General features: G+C 36.7%; 1 protein-coding gene across 1 annotated transcript in view; it reads left to right on the top strand.

Moving 5' to 3' along the window:
* CCDC102B (coiled-coil domain containing 102B) overlaps window positions 1-10915 on the top strand; it is a gene marked incomplete at both ends in the record, with an annotated part of 58934 nt that extends 48019 nt beyond the window's left edge. The window contains 2 exons of the mRNA XM_084252717.1: window positions 8917-9120; window positions 10826-10915. Coding sequence (XP_084108843.1) covers window positions 8917-9120; window positions 10826-10915 — 294 coding nt within the window. The remainder of the gene's footprint in view (window positions 1-8916; window positions 9121-10825) is intronic.
* Between the last annotated feature and the right edge of the window lie 2792 nt (window positions 10916-13707).

Below are 13707 nucleotides of genomic sequence, written 5' to 3' on the forward strand. Positions count from 1 at the left end.
TGTGTATTTGGAAGGAAAATAGTGTGATAGAAAATTTGCCTGGCTTTAGATGAAAACCACTTACATTTTCCCTTGCAAGTGATTTTGAATTCTGGTCACAAATAATTATTAGAAATGAAATTTCAAATAATACACAGGTCTATACTTTGACCTTTATCAAATCTTTTGGGAAATTCTTTCGTCTACCATAAATGTCTAAGAATTTTTCAGTAAAAAGGTCAGGTGAGTTGAAGATTCTCGTGTAATCAATCCATAGGCATTGACATTTGTTTTTAAATTTGGACAAATGTTCGTGGAGGACTTTGGCTCGCTGACATATTTGAGTAATCGATCTTTTTAACTGACTCACATTTGAGAGAGCGCCTATTTCTTCTAGAACAGAAAATGTAAACTGCAGATGTAAAGCTACACTTAAATAAACCTCTAATGTTACTATCAAAATTGAAAACAATATTTTTGACAAGTATCTGAAATTTATAACCTTGCTAATATAGACTAAAACCATCAAAATATCCCAAAATCATTACATATTTATAGTGTCTAGTGCATAACATGTTTGACCAGAATTCAATTCATCGCTGCTCAAATATAATTAAAATTCTGCAAGCGTTGGAAATAATAGGTGAGAAACTGAGAGTAACGATGAAAAGAACCAAGCCAACTTTCCCCATTGGTCCCTGGACATATATATTCAATGTACCGGACACAGACCAGTCCATTGGCTGTTGACCTGATGTATACCCCACTGTAAAATGGAGAGAGGGACTCTTTTGCCAAGTGTCTACCCCAAGTTGGAAATCATAGATGTGATTAGTATTTGGAAGACAGAGCATCACCATTGTTTATCTCCTTTGCTGTTAGAAGTACCTAGGCTTTTTTTTTTTTTAAGATTTATTTTATTTATTTATGCATACAAGAGCTGGGGTATAGGCCAGAGATGTAGGGGTGAGAGGATTCACCAGAGATGGAGTGGGGAGCAGAACAGGCGGATCTACTGAAATACACTGCTGAGGGGCACAGCGGGTGAGACAGGAGAGGTCTGCTGTGCCACATGTGGCTTAGCTCGCTGGCTAGGGATGAAACTCAGATCATGGCATTGGTAGCACTGAGACTTAACCCCTTGGCCACCTTTTATCTAAGATTTTGTCACACATGGATGATCTTTATCTGAATTGATTATAATTGTTATAATAATTGGTATTTGAAAAAACTACAATTCTACTATCCCTTCACATACATGGTCTAACATTGGTAGGTGCTTCCACCCCAAACTTTCTGCCCAGCGTCTGTCCCTCAAAGTGAGTCCTGATACAGGCTGACTAATTGCTGCCTCTCCTGGCTCCTGTTCCATTTCTTTGCATACACATTCCCTCCTCCTAAGCTGATTGCATTTTAAATCCCATTGCACAGTTTCTTCTTGGAGTACCTACAATAACCAAATACCAAAGGCAAAAAAGTAATCCTTAATACCCTAGCAGAAAAATTAAAATGAATGTAGAAGGAAGGAAAGAGGAATTAATAAAATTTTAAAATGTTGAATAAAAGCAATCAGAAAAGCCAGAAATTGGTTATTAAAAAAATTGAAAATAAGGGCCTCCCTGATGGCTCAGGGGTTAAAGACACAGCTATCAAGCTATCGCCAGCCACTGCAGCACGAGTTCGATCCCCAGCCAGGGAGTAACCCACATGGCACGGCAGACCTCTCCTTTCTCCCTGCTGCTCCCCTCAGGAGTGTATTTCAGTACATCTGCCTGTTCTGCTCCCCATTCTCTTTGACGAATCTTCTCACTCCCCCACACCTCTGGTCTACAACCCAGTTCTTGTATGCATAAATAAATAAATCTTTAAAAATAAATGAAAATAAAATTTAGGTAAAATTAATCAAGAAGGTGTCATTAGAAGACTAGTAATAAAAATGGGACACAGCTTTAGATAGAACAGAAATTTATGAAGATAAGGAAACTCTAAGAAGGGATCTACTTACAAAAATAATATCTTATATGAGATGAATTATTGACCAGAAAAATATACCTTATTCAATATGACTCTTATAGAAATAGAAAGCCTGGTAAATTCGTAACATTAAATGAAATAAATTAAAAATTAATGAATTACACTCTTCTTATAATAAAAGTCTAGCATCAGGATGCTTTATGATTAAGTTCTACTATTTAGAGCAGATAATTTCAATTTTTAGATTATTTTCCATAAAAGAAAATAAAAGGAAAAATCTTACAACTCTTTCTATCATTTTAGTTTAACCCTACTGCATCTAGACAAGGATACTATAAAGGAAAATTATAGTCCATTGCATATAAATATAAGGGCACAAATAGTAATTAAATACACATAATCTTAATCTCATAGTGAATCCAAAAAACTGATGTGTCACAGGAATGGAAAGTACACTATGACATTAAATTATCTATTGTGTAAATTAGCACACTGGAGTAAAAGAAAAATCAATTATGTGATTATCTCAAAGATTACATAGAAAACAGTTGCTACAACTCAATTTGTGATTATAGGCAGAAACAATTTAACACACAAGTAATTAAACTTTTCAAATTTGATTGAGTAGCTAGATTTGAGAACAAATATTTTGTTTAATGATGAAGAAGCATGCTATGTTTTTTAGTTAACATTCTACTTGAGATGCCAGAAATTTCAGCAAAGAAGAAAAATGAAATTATAAGAATTGGAAAGAGAATTGTAAATTAAATGTTGATATGATTATTTACAAAACACAAAGTAATCTTAAAAAATATATAATTCATGAGAGTTTAGAGCTACTTTAAACTTACATATATACCAGGAAAAGAAAAAAAATATATATATATAAGTATATCAGTGTGTGTGTGTGTGTGTGTGTATCAAGTAACTTTTATACAGTGATTGGTAAACAGAGAAGAAACACAGAACAGGATCAAAGTCACTCGCCTCAGGACATTTGACTTAGCAAGAGAGCTGTCAGCAGTGAAAGAGAGCCTGTAAAAGTACCGACTTTGGTTAAAAATGAATGGAAGGAATTAACACCTTTCATTACAATATTAATCTTTTTAATGACATGAACAATGAAATTATAATGTAAAATTAAATTGCATAATTCTGGTTTGATAAACAAGAAAAATAGCTTTGATTCTTCATTATGCCTTTTTTTTTTTAAAGAATTCATCAGTGTTAACTCTCTCATCTAATTTCCTAAAAAGTAAATAAGCAACATACTTAAAACATGAAATTTTTACACCCAGTCACTCTTGCTCTCTAGACCTTTGGCCGCCAATTTACTTTCAGCTTTCTTCTCCAGATCTTCGCTCCACCATCTCCTTTCTGTCTGTGCTCCTTATGTAAATCAGATAAACACTTTCTCTCACTTACAACCCAGTGTTAATAATGAGAGTTAAACTTTCTGTTCTGCCTGAACCTTCACAACACATACTTGTCACTCTAACTTCTACGTAAAGTGGTTAATTACTTAAATAAATTGAATATATGATTTAATGAGTGGCAAAATATTATCTCAGTTGAGTGGAAAACTTCATTTTAGGCAGTATCAGCATATTTCATGTTCTTTGGATACTGACAGCTACCAAAATTGATGAGATCTCTTTGGCAACTCAAAGGCCAAGATAGTTCGTCTACTCTTTAATTTACTTCTAGGGGAGATTTTAGAAACAAAGATCTACTTTCATGGCTTACTTAATTGTAACTTTCTTATAATGTATTCATTTTTCTAATGCATCATCCAGCATATTGTGTGTGCATGTTTGCTACTAGCATCAGACAATGCAAGGATGTCACTGGTGAATGACAAAATTAAGTCCTATTATACGTGTCATCTACCCTCTTGTTCCTGTTACTATTGGAACAAGATCCTCATTTTACAAGCTCTGCACTATTTCACTTATCCACTTCAGTAGGTGATGCTTCTGTGATGTTTCACGCCTTACTGAGTTTATGGGAAATCCACTGCAGCACATCAAAACTTGGCAGGAGAGTTGTAAAAACTCACCTTTTCACTCTTTGCATTTTCCCAATATCATCTGACATGCAACATCCTCCAATATAATCACTTGTTCTCCAGAGCTCTTCTTTGGCGAGATGTCTGCTTAGATCTTGGCCCATATTTAATTGGGATGTCTGGGTTTTTGTTTTTTTTTTTTTTGAGTGCTGACTTTAAAAATTCTTCATATATTTGTATGACCATCCTTTTTTCAGATATTCTGTTGCAAATATTTCCATCTTCAGCTTTTTTTGTCATTGCCTTGACATTGTCTTTCACAAAGCCAAAGTTTTTAATCTTCATGAAACTAGGTTATCAATTATTTCTTCCATGAATCATGCCTTTGATTATGTATCTAAAAAGTTATCACCAAACCTGAGGGCATCAAGATTTCCTCCTCTGTTATCCATCTTCTATGAGTTTTATAGCTTTGCCTTTTACATTTAAGTCTGTCATCCATTTTTTATTTAATTTTTGCTAAGTGTGGAAGATCTGTGTTTGGATTAAGTTTATTTTTGCATGCAGCTCCCTCTTCTTTTACTTAACTTCGGCACGTATTTTGTTTCAAATTATTTCTGGGAACCTTTGCTTTGAGAAGTGTTCCATTGATTTAAAATAACAAAAACATATATGACATTACACATTACTAACATCATTCATAGTTCTGTTGACTTTTGGTAAAAGAGAAAATGAGCTCTCACTGAGTTCTATTGAACTGTGGACAGCATTTGATTTAGGAAGGAGTTTCTTCAATTCTTATTTGTGATTCTAACCCAAGGTTAGAGTAAGAATGTTAAAAGATCCAGGGGTGATATCAATAATATTCAGACTGCATTTAGGCATGAATTTTGAATGCGAGTCTACAGAAATCTCCTCTCCTCTAAAATGGTATGCTGGTAGAGACAAAAACGAGGACCCAATCCCTAAATAAATCCAAACCAAACAAAGCATAATGACAGCCTTGCTGTGGTGTAGTACAATGGTGTCAGCCCCGAGCTACTGTAAGGACTATGCATACATTAGTTGGCTGTCTGCCAGCAGGTATCTGGGGAAAGAACTCAGAACTGGAATTGGATAAACTCGAGAACCATGCCATGGGCTCTGCCCACTTTGAGGGTGACTTCAACTCTTAGGCGTCAGTTTCCTCCTGGTGGGAAATGTAGAGCTCTTTGCCAGAAATAAATGAGGTCTTCAGTAAACGGGGAATGACCTCTTACTAGTAGGATCACAGACATCCTGCTCTTCACTTCTGACCTCCAAAATAACAGTATTGATAATGAGAATTTATGGTTGACTTGTCTGAAAAAACAGTTTTGAATATTTTCAGATCTATTATTGGAACATCGACACTGGTCTTGGGTGACTTCTCTGACAGGCAGAAAGGCATGTTGTGCTTTCTAGTTGGGTTTTTTTAGTGGACAAGGTCCATTTGCAAAATGATTATCATCTTAAAAATTTAACACACTCTTTGATCTGTCATATTTGAATTGACTGTTGAGATAGATTGTTCTTTAGAAAACAAAATTATGACAAGAAATAGTTGGGTTAAGTTTGAAAAGTTAATAAAAATTTCCCCTAAATAATTAATTTCTGCCTCACAACATTATATCAGGTTTTAAGGAATAATTTCCATGTTTTATAAATGGAAAGTGGAGGGCCTCAGAGTCAAAGAATTTGGAATCTATCAGCCCTTATAGCTCCAGGTCATTTTGCTGAAAATCCTTGATCTCACTGCACTCTCCAACTACAGAATGTGATGGAACTATGACAAGGGTAGTAAGAGTTCAGAATAAATGTACCGAGAAATCCTTTGGTGTTAGTTAATGGTACAGTAAATATTGGTTCTTCTAATTTGCTGTGCTAATTTCACTTTGTGTGTAATTGTTGTAATTGAAATAGGGGGACATTCTCGTAGAGGAGATTCCTTCCTTCTACAGGTATTGCTGGAACATTTTCATATCTGTGCCAGGTGCCATGTTTAAGAGCAAAATGACAAAGCAGTTAAGATTTCGACAAGACTTAAACATTCTAGTTATGGTATTGATTAGAATCTTGGCGTGTCCTTTACATAGTCTCATGCAATGACCACTGATGAAGATAGAATTCATAGAGGAACATGCTTGAAATGATCCATTATTCTCTCCTTAGGGGTAATCACAATACTACATTTTCCACAAGCAACTCAAGTGAGCCTTATATTTACACTTACTTTTGAGAACCAGGGATTGCTTGTCCAATTTCCTTTCATATCATATTCTCTCCAAATCCTGCTACTTTATGCTTCAACTCTTGGCTCTTCTAATGCGAAAGCCTATTTCCCGCTTCTTTTATTGGGACACTTTTGCCTTGATTCTGCTTCGCTACCCTCTTAAGCTTCAGGTTTCGGCTTAAATAATGTTTTTCTTCAGGTAACCTCCTCTGATTGCCTAATTTTGCAGGTTGTTCTCAGTACCCAAGGGGTTCTCCTTCATGAACTACCACCTGCTTGGTACTTACATAGTTATTTGTATTTTGAAAGTAGGATATTGGTGCCTCTTTAGTGCCTGACATATACAAGAAACTGAGTAAATATTTGTTAAACAGATCACTGGTTAGCCATTTATGTATTTTTTTCTCAGTGTTCATTATGCATAAAATTAAAACTCATTAAATTCACAAATATTTCAGTGAGCTCTGATTAGAATATACTTTTACATTAAAAATTTAGAAGATAATTTCAATAATTCCTATATTATTTGAAATTCTTTTAACACTAAAACCTACTTTAGTTAAAATTCACAGTACATTAGAGTTAGGATTAAAATATTTTAGGATTTTTCTCTTAATCACTGCATGCAAATCAATGGGAATCCATTGTAATTTGATAAAATTATTAGATTTGCTTGCTATAAGCTCTGAAAGCCAACATGGTAACAGAGTTTTTCCTTCATTATTTTAATCTGCATTCAGTTGAACGACTTTCAAGGTGGTGGATTTTCATATGATTCTTGGAAAAGAATACACTGACAACAGAGATTTGCAAAATGGAAACAAAAATGAAACTTCTTTTAATTTTTATGATATTCTAATTGTTATAGAACCTTTTCTTTTTGATGTGTTGGACATATACATTTGTTAGACAATTGGTGGATCAAGCAAATAGCTGCAACTAGTATATAATTAGACATAATTGTTTAAGTTTCATTTTACTACTGTTAAAATCATTCCTTCTTTTAATTATTGTGTTAAAGATTTAGAATGTGTTCATTCATGCCATCCATTACTTACTTAAAGCCTCAGTCTATCGGTTATCAGTTATTAGGTATAAAATTTAAGTATCTCCAATTTTACAAAGACTTGGCATTTAATGCATTATATTTGCCCTTGGACAAAATTACATTTTTCTCCTAAAATTAATTTTTCATCACTAAGCCGGTGACTTTTTGTTACAGCTTTATTATTTTTATTCTGATAAGTGATGTGATGATGGTCAAAATGTTTAAGCATTAATCTTAAAAATTAAAGTAATGTCATTTCCAAATTGGATCAAGAAACACGTTTCACTTCATATCCTCAACAGACACCCCGGCTGTCAAACCACATCATCTAATGTATACTCCCTCAGTTTATTATATTTAATTGATAAACAGGATTTAGTGCCAAGAATGTCATTTTGGTTTCCTGTTCTTTAGAAGCAACGGCCTCATTTAGATGCAGGACAGAACATTTTCTCCAATAATGGTACAACCATATGTATGTGAAGTAGCAGTTTTAAACACTTTTAATCTAAATTTGTTTCCAAAGATATTATTGAAGTGTAATGTTTATCTTGTTGACTAAATTGCTTTTTCCTTTTAAAAAAAAAAAGATTTATTTGTTTATGTATATAAGAGCTGGGGTGCAGGCCAGAGGTGCAGGGGGTGAGAGGATTCACCAGAGACAGAGCGGGGAGCAGGACAGGTGGATCTGCTAAAATGTACTGCTGAGGGGAGCAGTGGCCTGACCGGAGAGGTCTGTTGTGCCATGTGGGTCACCCCTGGCCCAGGATCGGATTCATGCCACAGTAGATGCCAATATCTTGATTGCGCTGACCTTAACCGCTGCACCACCAGCGAGGCCCCTAAATTGCTTTTTCCTTAAGTGCAGATCTTGAGAGATGGGGGGACCATGGTGGGGTTGGAGTCCTTGGTCCCCAGGAAGCAGCTCAGGGCTGTCAGCTCCCTCCTGACTGTGGTCACTGAGCCAGGGTGTGCGTGTGAATGTTTGTGAGACTGTCTCAGCCTCCACTGCCGCCTTCACCTGGACATGGGTTTCCTCTTGCCAATATGCAGAAGTTGCTCTGCTAGACTTTGGGTTTTGTTGTTTTTTTTTTATCCCCAGAGAAAACTGTTCCGTACATAGGACGGGCCTTGAGGGGATTATGGTGCATGAAAGAAGTCAGAAGATGACAGTAGCCTGTGACCTCACTCATTTGCAGAAATTAAGGAAACAAAGCAAAGATCAAACCAAATAACAACAAACCCTTAGACTCCAACAGCAGAGTGATGGTTTCCATGGGGTGTGGGTGGGGTGGACTCGGTCCAGGGGGCAGAATGGTTGATGGTGGACGGTGAGTGGAACTCTGGTGTGGGTGAGAGGTGTTATGTACAGCTGCTGAGGAGAGAAACTGTACACCTGACACCTATGTCATGTCGTAAACTAATGTTATCACATAAAAAGGAAGGAAGGGGCTGGTGAGGGAAGGAAGGAGTGTTCTTAAGTCTCTGGGCCTTGGGTGTGTCCTGGGAGGACAGAGCTGAGGATCTGCCTATGCGCACAGCTTGACGTCCTGAGCCAGAACCCCGTGGACCTGTCTTGGGGGGCCTGCTTGTGGGTGCCTTAGCTTTTGCAATTACAGATGTGACCAGCTGCTTCTCTGTGTTCCCTTCATTTAGCCAGAGAGACTGCAGGCTGAAAAGACCTCGGAGTGGAACCAGAGGGAGATGTTTGAAACAGAAAAACAAGGGCTGGAGAGAGAAAATCAAAGGCTGAAGGTCCAGGTGAAAGAGATGGAAGAGCTCCTGGGAGGGAAACGGAGAGGAAGCACCACAGGCCTGGGCTTGACGACATCACAGAGCGACCTGCGAGGCCCCAGCAAGGTATGAGGCTTCTGGGGCGCCCTGCTGTTCCCCCTCCCCTGCCCTCTGCAGGTGTCTTTTCCTGCTCTCTGATGGCAGACAGTTTGCCCTTTTTCCCGTTGGGATGAAAATCATTTTGTTCATGTATATGAAAATAGTGGGCCACAGATTTTGTATGAAAATGTTAGACTGTGATAAATGTGACAGTTTCACACTTTTCTAAAAGGTAGGCAAAGTGAAGTAATAAATAGGCCCCTATGGATTTGATTTCCCGGGATAGCTTTGTCTCAGTGTTTTCCAAGCAATTGATCTTACTTTCCTAAGAATATTTCCCATTAGTTTGAGCTGCACTATAAAGACCGTTTGCTGGTAAGTAGGTAAGTATCTGCAGAAACATTTAAATTCAGCTGAAGTTACTGTTCTCTGGCTTCTTTTTAGTTAGTTTCAAAAAATTATTTTTGAGTCAATTTGCATCATGTTCCAAATAACTTTGATAGTCTATAACATAAATGCTAAAACTAGAATTATTTAGAATTGACTTGGAAAATGTAGCTTGTTTCAAAATTATTTTATCCTAAAGTTAATGATAGAGTTACTGTTATAGATGGGATTGTTTTTGATAAGTAGTTGGGAGATTTTTTAATATTTGCTTAGTGGTAGTTGTCATTTGGGTGTTTTAATGTCAATATTCTGTAAATATATACATTTTATTTCTACTTTGATTAAAGTAGCTATAGTATTTTCATATACAATTCTATTTTTTCACTCAATTCTTTGAGTTAATGATGAGTTTTATAAGTTCATATTTTTAATTTATATAAGGAGTTTATGCTCATATGATCTCTGAAGCTCAATGGCCAGAAAAATTCAATTTCATGTCACCTTTTCTTATTCTTTGCTATTCTGACATTTATTGAAAATATAGGAGTAAACTGTGTTAGTGTTCCCTGACTTGGCAATGCAGATATCTAAAGTTCCATGTTATGGTCAATGATCACAGATTCTATCATAGGGATTCATAAGCCACTGTAATGGGATAGCTGGTTTTGATTCATATACAAGTGATAAATCTATAGAGAATTTTTATGAAAATTTCTACTTGTGAAAGCACAGAATTATTTCAATTTGGAACAAGATTTGTTCATCAAAATACCTGTTTCCCTTTTATTCATTTGCACAGAATGAGCAGTGACTTCTATTCTGTGCCAGTCACTGCTCTAGATGATGATGATGTGAAGATTAATGAATAATGTTTCATAAACAATGATTTATTGCCAGCATGGACTTTGAGTCTATACAGGGAGACATACACATAAATTATTATGAATAATACATCATGATGGCTGCTAAGAATAAGTGGAATGGGACACAAGTGAGGAATAATTCATTCTATATAATCTCTGTGCTTTTCTGCTTATCTCAAAATACTGTAGAGTAAGTAAGTAAGGAAATAGGAGAGCTGATTGTGGCCTGTTTAGAACAGATATATGTGCTGACCCACATGTCCTGTCCCATGGCAGACTGAACTGGGACCTAGGTCCTTGGGGACCAGAGTAAATTTTGGCTAGAACTAAACAGGGCCTGGAAACTTGGAAGATTATGGAAGTTCTGACCAGATCAGCGTGTCCTCACCAACCAGGCAAACTCATCAATATGCTCATTCCTGAAGTCATGTCATATTGAAAGCCGAAAAGAGGTGTTTGTGACATTCCCCCTCTTCATTAAGAATTCAGATTCACTACTTGAACCAACAATAGTCATTGTTGCAGTTCAAAGTCATTGGTGCCGCAGAGACCCTCTCAGATTAAGGGATTGAGATTCAGATGTCTACACAGGCCAAACGTGTCCAAGCTGCAAATACAGCTTGCCAAGGAGAGGAGGCTCTTACTATAAAAGAGCCAAATTTCAGTTTAACATTATTGCATGAAAATTCACCCATATGTATATAAATTATGTATAAAAGGACATATAGGAATACCATGTGCTTATACGGCTATAGATACCATGGACACGTACCATTTATATACTCCCACATATAATGTACTATATATGCACTGTGTGTGTGTGTGTGTGTGTGTGTGTTGGCTTATAGGTGCCATGTGGGAGGTCTGTGCATTTATAGGTACGTAAGTGCCATAAGAAGATCAATGTATCTTTATTCATTTCAGTGCTTTCTGTGACTGAGGCAGTAGACATAGGTACTGGCATGGAAGACAAAACTGCAAACGCCACTCAATTATCAGCCACCGAAAGAGATGTCAGATCTCTTACCAGGTTCTATTTGCATCTAACCAGAATTACTAAACATTTGTAACAAAGACAAAACTACTAGAAACCTCTACGACAATATGTTTTAATTTCTTGAATTTTAGCAATCTCCTTGTTCAGTGAATATTTTGCAGGTACCTTCTTAAAAAGAGGGGAGGACTTTTACATAGTGCAGCCTATGGATTTTTAACTTTGGTGTTATAGAAAATGCCTTTCAACTTTAAATTCTACCACTAGTTTACAGACAAAGATTCTTCTTCACATGAGTAATCTAATCACATAATTCTCTAGCAGGTGCTTTTTTAGTATACGTTTAAGGAAATGTGTGTGTCTGTCTCTTACAATTAAAAACAACCAGCCTGAAACTCAACTTTAATGGATAGATTGGAAAATTACTACTCTTCTGGAAGCAGTTGATTTTTAAAAATACAGCACTGCCATAGATTTTTCTAGAACAGCCTCTGCATGTGGGTCTTCTGATTGGTCGTTGCTCTGGGTGACGGTGGCACTGTTTCGTGGTGGTGGATATTAGTGTAGCTGCCAAACAGCTGACATCTGACAGTGGACCTTCCGTGGCATTATTGAGGACTTGTCCCATAATGAAAATGCATTTTATTTATTTTTAAAGATTTATTTATTTATTTATACAAGCACTGGGTACAGTCAGAAGCGCGGGAAGGTGAGAGAATTCACCAGAGCCAGAGCGGGGAACAGAACAGGCAGACTGACGAAATACGCTGCTGAAGGGAGCAGTGGGTGTGGCAGGAGAGGTCTGTCGCGTCATGTGGGACCCTCTCTGGGGGCCAGGGATTGAACGGGCGTTGCAGAGGCTGTGGGCAGCTTTGCAGCCCAGTGCTCAACCGCTGCGCCACCAGAGGAGGCCCAATGAAAATATATTTTAAATGATGGCAAAGATGCTGAGAACTAGCTTTGTGAAAACATCAATGAATCAGTGTGTGTTTTAAGAGGAGACTAATGGAGGCACTTTTGAAGCTATAACTCCAGAGTTAATTAATCTGGCTATGCTTGATCATTAGCCTGTATGTTTCCATCAAACATTAAAAAAAATCCACTTACATTGACAACTATGCAGAAATACACACTAGATAGTTAATATGATATTCATATTTTTGAAAAGCCTCTTCAGTGTGCTTAGGAAATTTGAATTCAATTGCCTATAGTATTTGTTTTAAGTGTTTATTTTCTTTCATAATAATAAGATAACCAAAAAAAACAGTGTATTAAAAATTATAGTGATAGGTAATAGTGTGTTCATTTCACATTCTACTTTGCAAAGAACCAAATGCTCTTTTCGCAGCTTAACATTTTGAGTTTCCATCTTATTATGATTTAAGTATATTAATTTAGCAAAAAAACATCTGTATATAGCATAATTGAATTGATATCATTAAATTAATGATTATTAAATATATTAATTTTTAAAATGGTAAATTCATATATTGCATAAAATGAACTCATGTCCAAGGTTTTATTTAACTCACTCACTGCTAAAGAAACCTGTGAGAAGTTACAGTGAGTTGAAAGAAAATCTAAATAACAGAGAACTGGGCAACCAGGAATGCTGAAACCAATATGCTTAAAATATGCAAAACTGATTTTTGCCACAGGGGGTAGGGTTGTAAATTGAGCCACTGCCAGATAGAATTAATCTGCAACTCTATGGACAAAAGTCATTTGCATTGCTGTAGAATCTAGAAATTACAGACTTGTACATAAAATAGATTACAGACACTGAAAGATCCCTGTAGAGTTAAAAAACCCTCCCTGGAGAAATGTGTTATAAAGGACTTCCAGGAATCTTTGTTGCCCATTTCAGTATCTGTCCCAATTTTCTCTGACATTGAAGGTAACTGATGTGCATACTTAACGACTCTTTATGTAGAATTGCATCAACAAAAAGTCGGGGTGCATTTACTCTACACTAGGGATGGGCAAATGTTTTTCTGGAAAGGTCAAGACTGTAAATATCTTGAGATATTTAGGTCACATAACACCTCTTGCATATATTTAAAAGTTTTTATAGCTTTTAAAAATGTAGAAAGAACTCTTAGTTGGTGGTGGCACACTAGCCGATCTGGAGCCAGATTTTGCTCTGGGGTCGTAGTTTGCTGACCCTGTCTCTGGCCCAGCAGCCCTGGCTTCCATGCTTGGAGGGAGCCCAGCATGAAGGTGAGACCGAGCAGGTGCAGCCCGGTGGGGAGCACAGGCCACATCTACCTGTGGAGGGCTGGACCTCTGGCCCCACAAAACCCTTCCATCTGCATCTTCTACTTGGGTTTTTAATGTGGTCTACATCATCTCCGATAAATAATGGCAATC

This window comes from Talpa europaea, assembly GCF_964194135.1.
Source record: "Talpa europaea genome assembly, chromosome: 13".
NCBI classification, from domain to species: domain Eukaryota; kingdom Metazoa; phylum Chordata; class Mammalia; order Eulipotyphla; family Talpidae; genus Talpa; species Talpa europaea.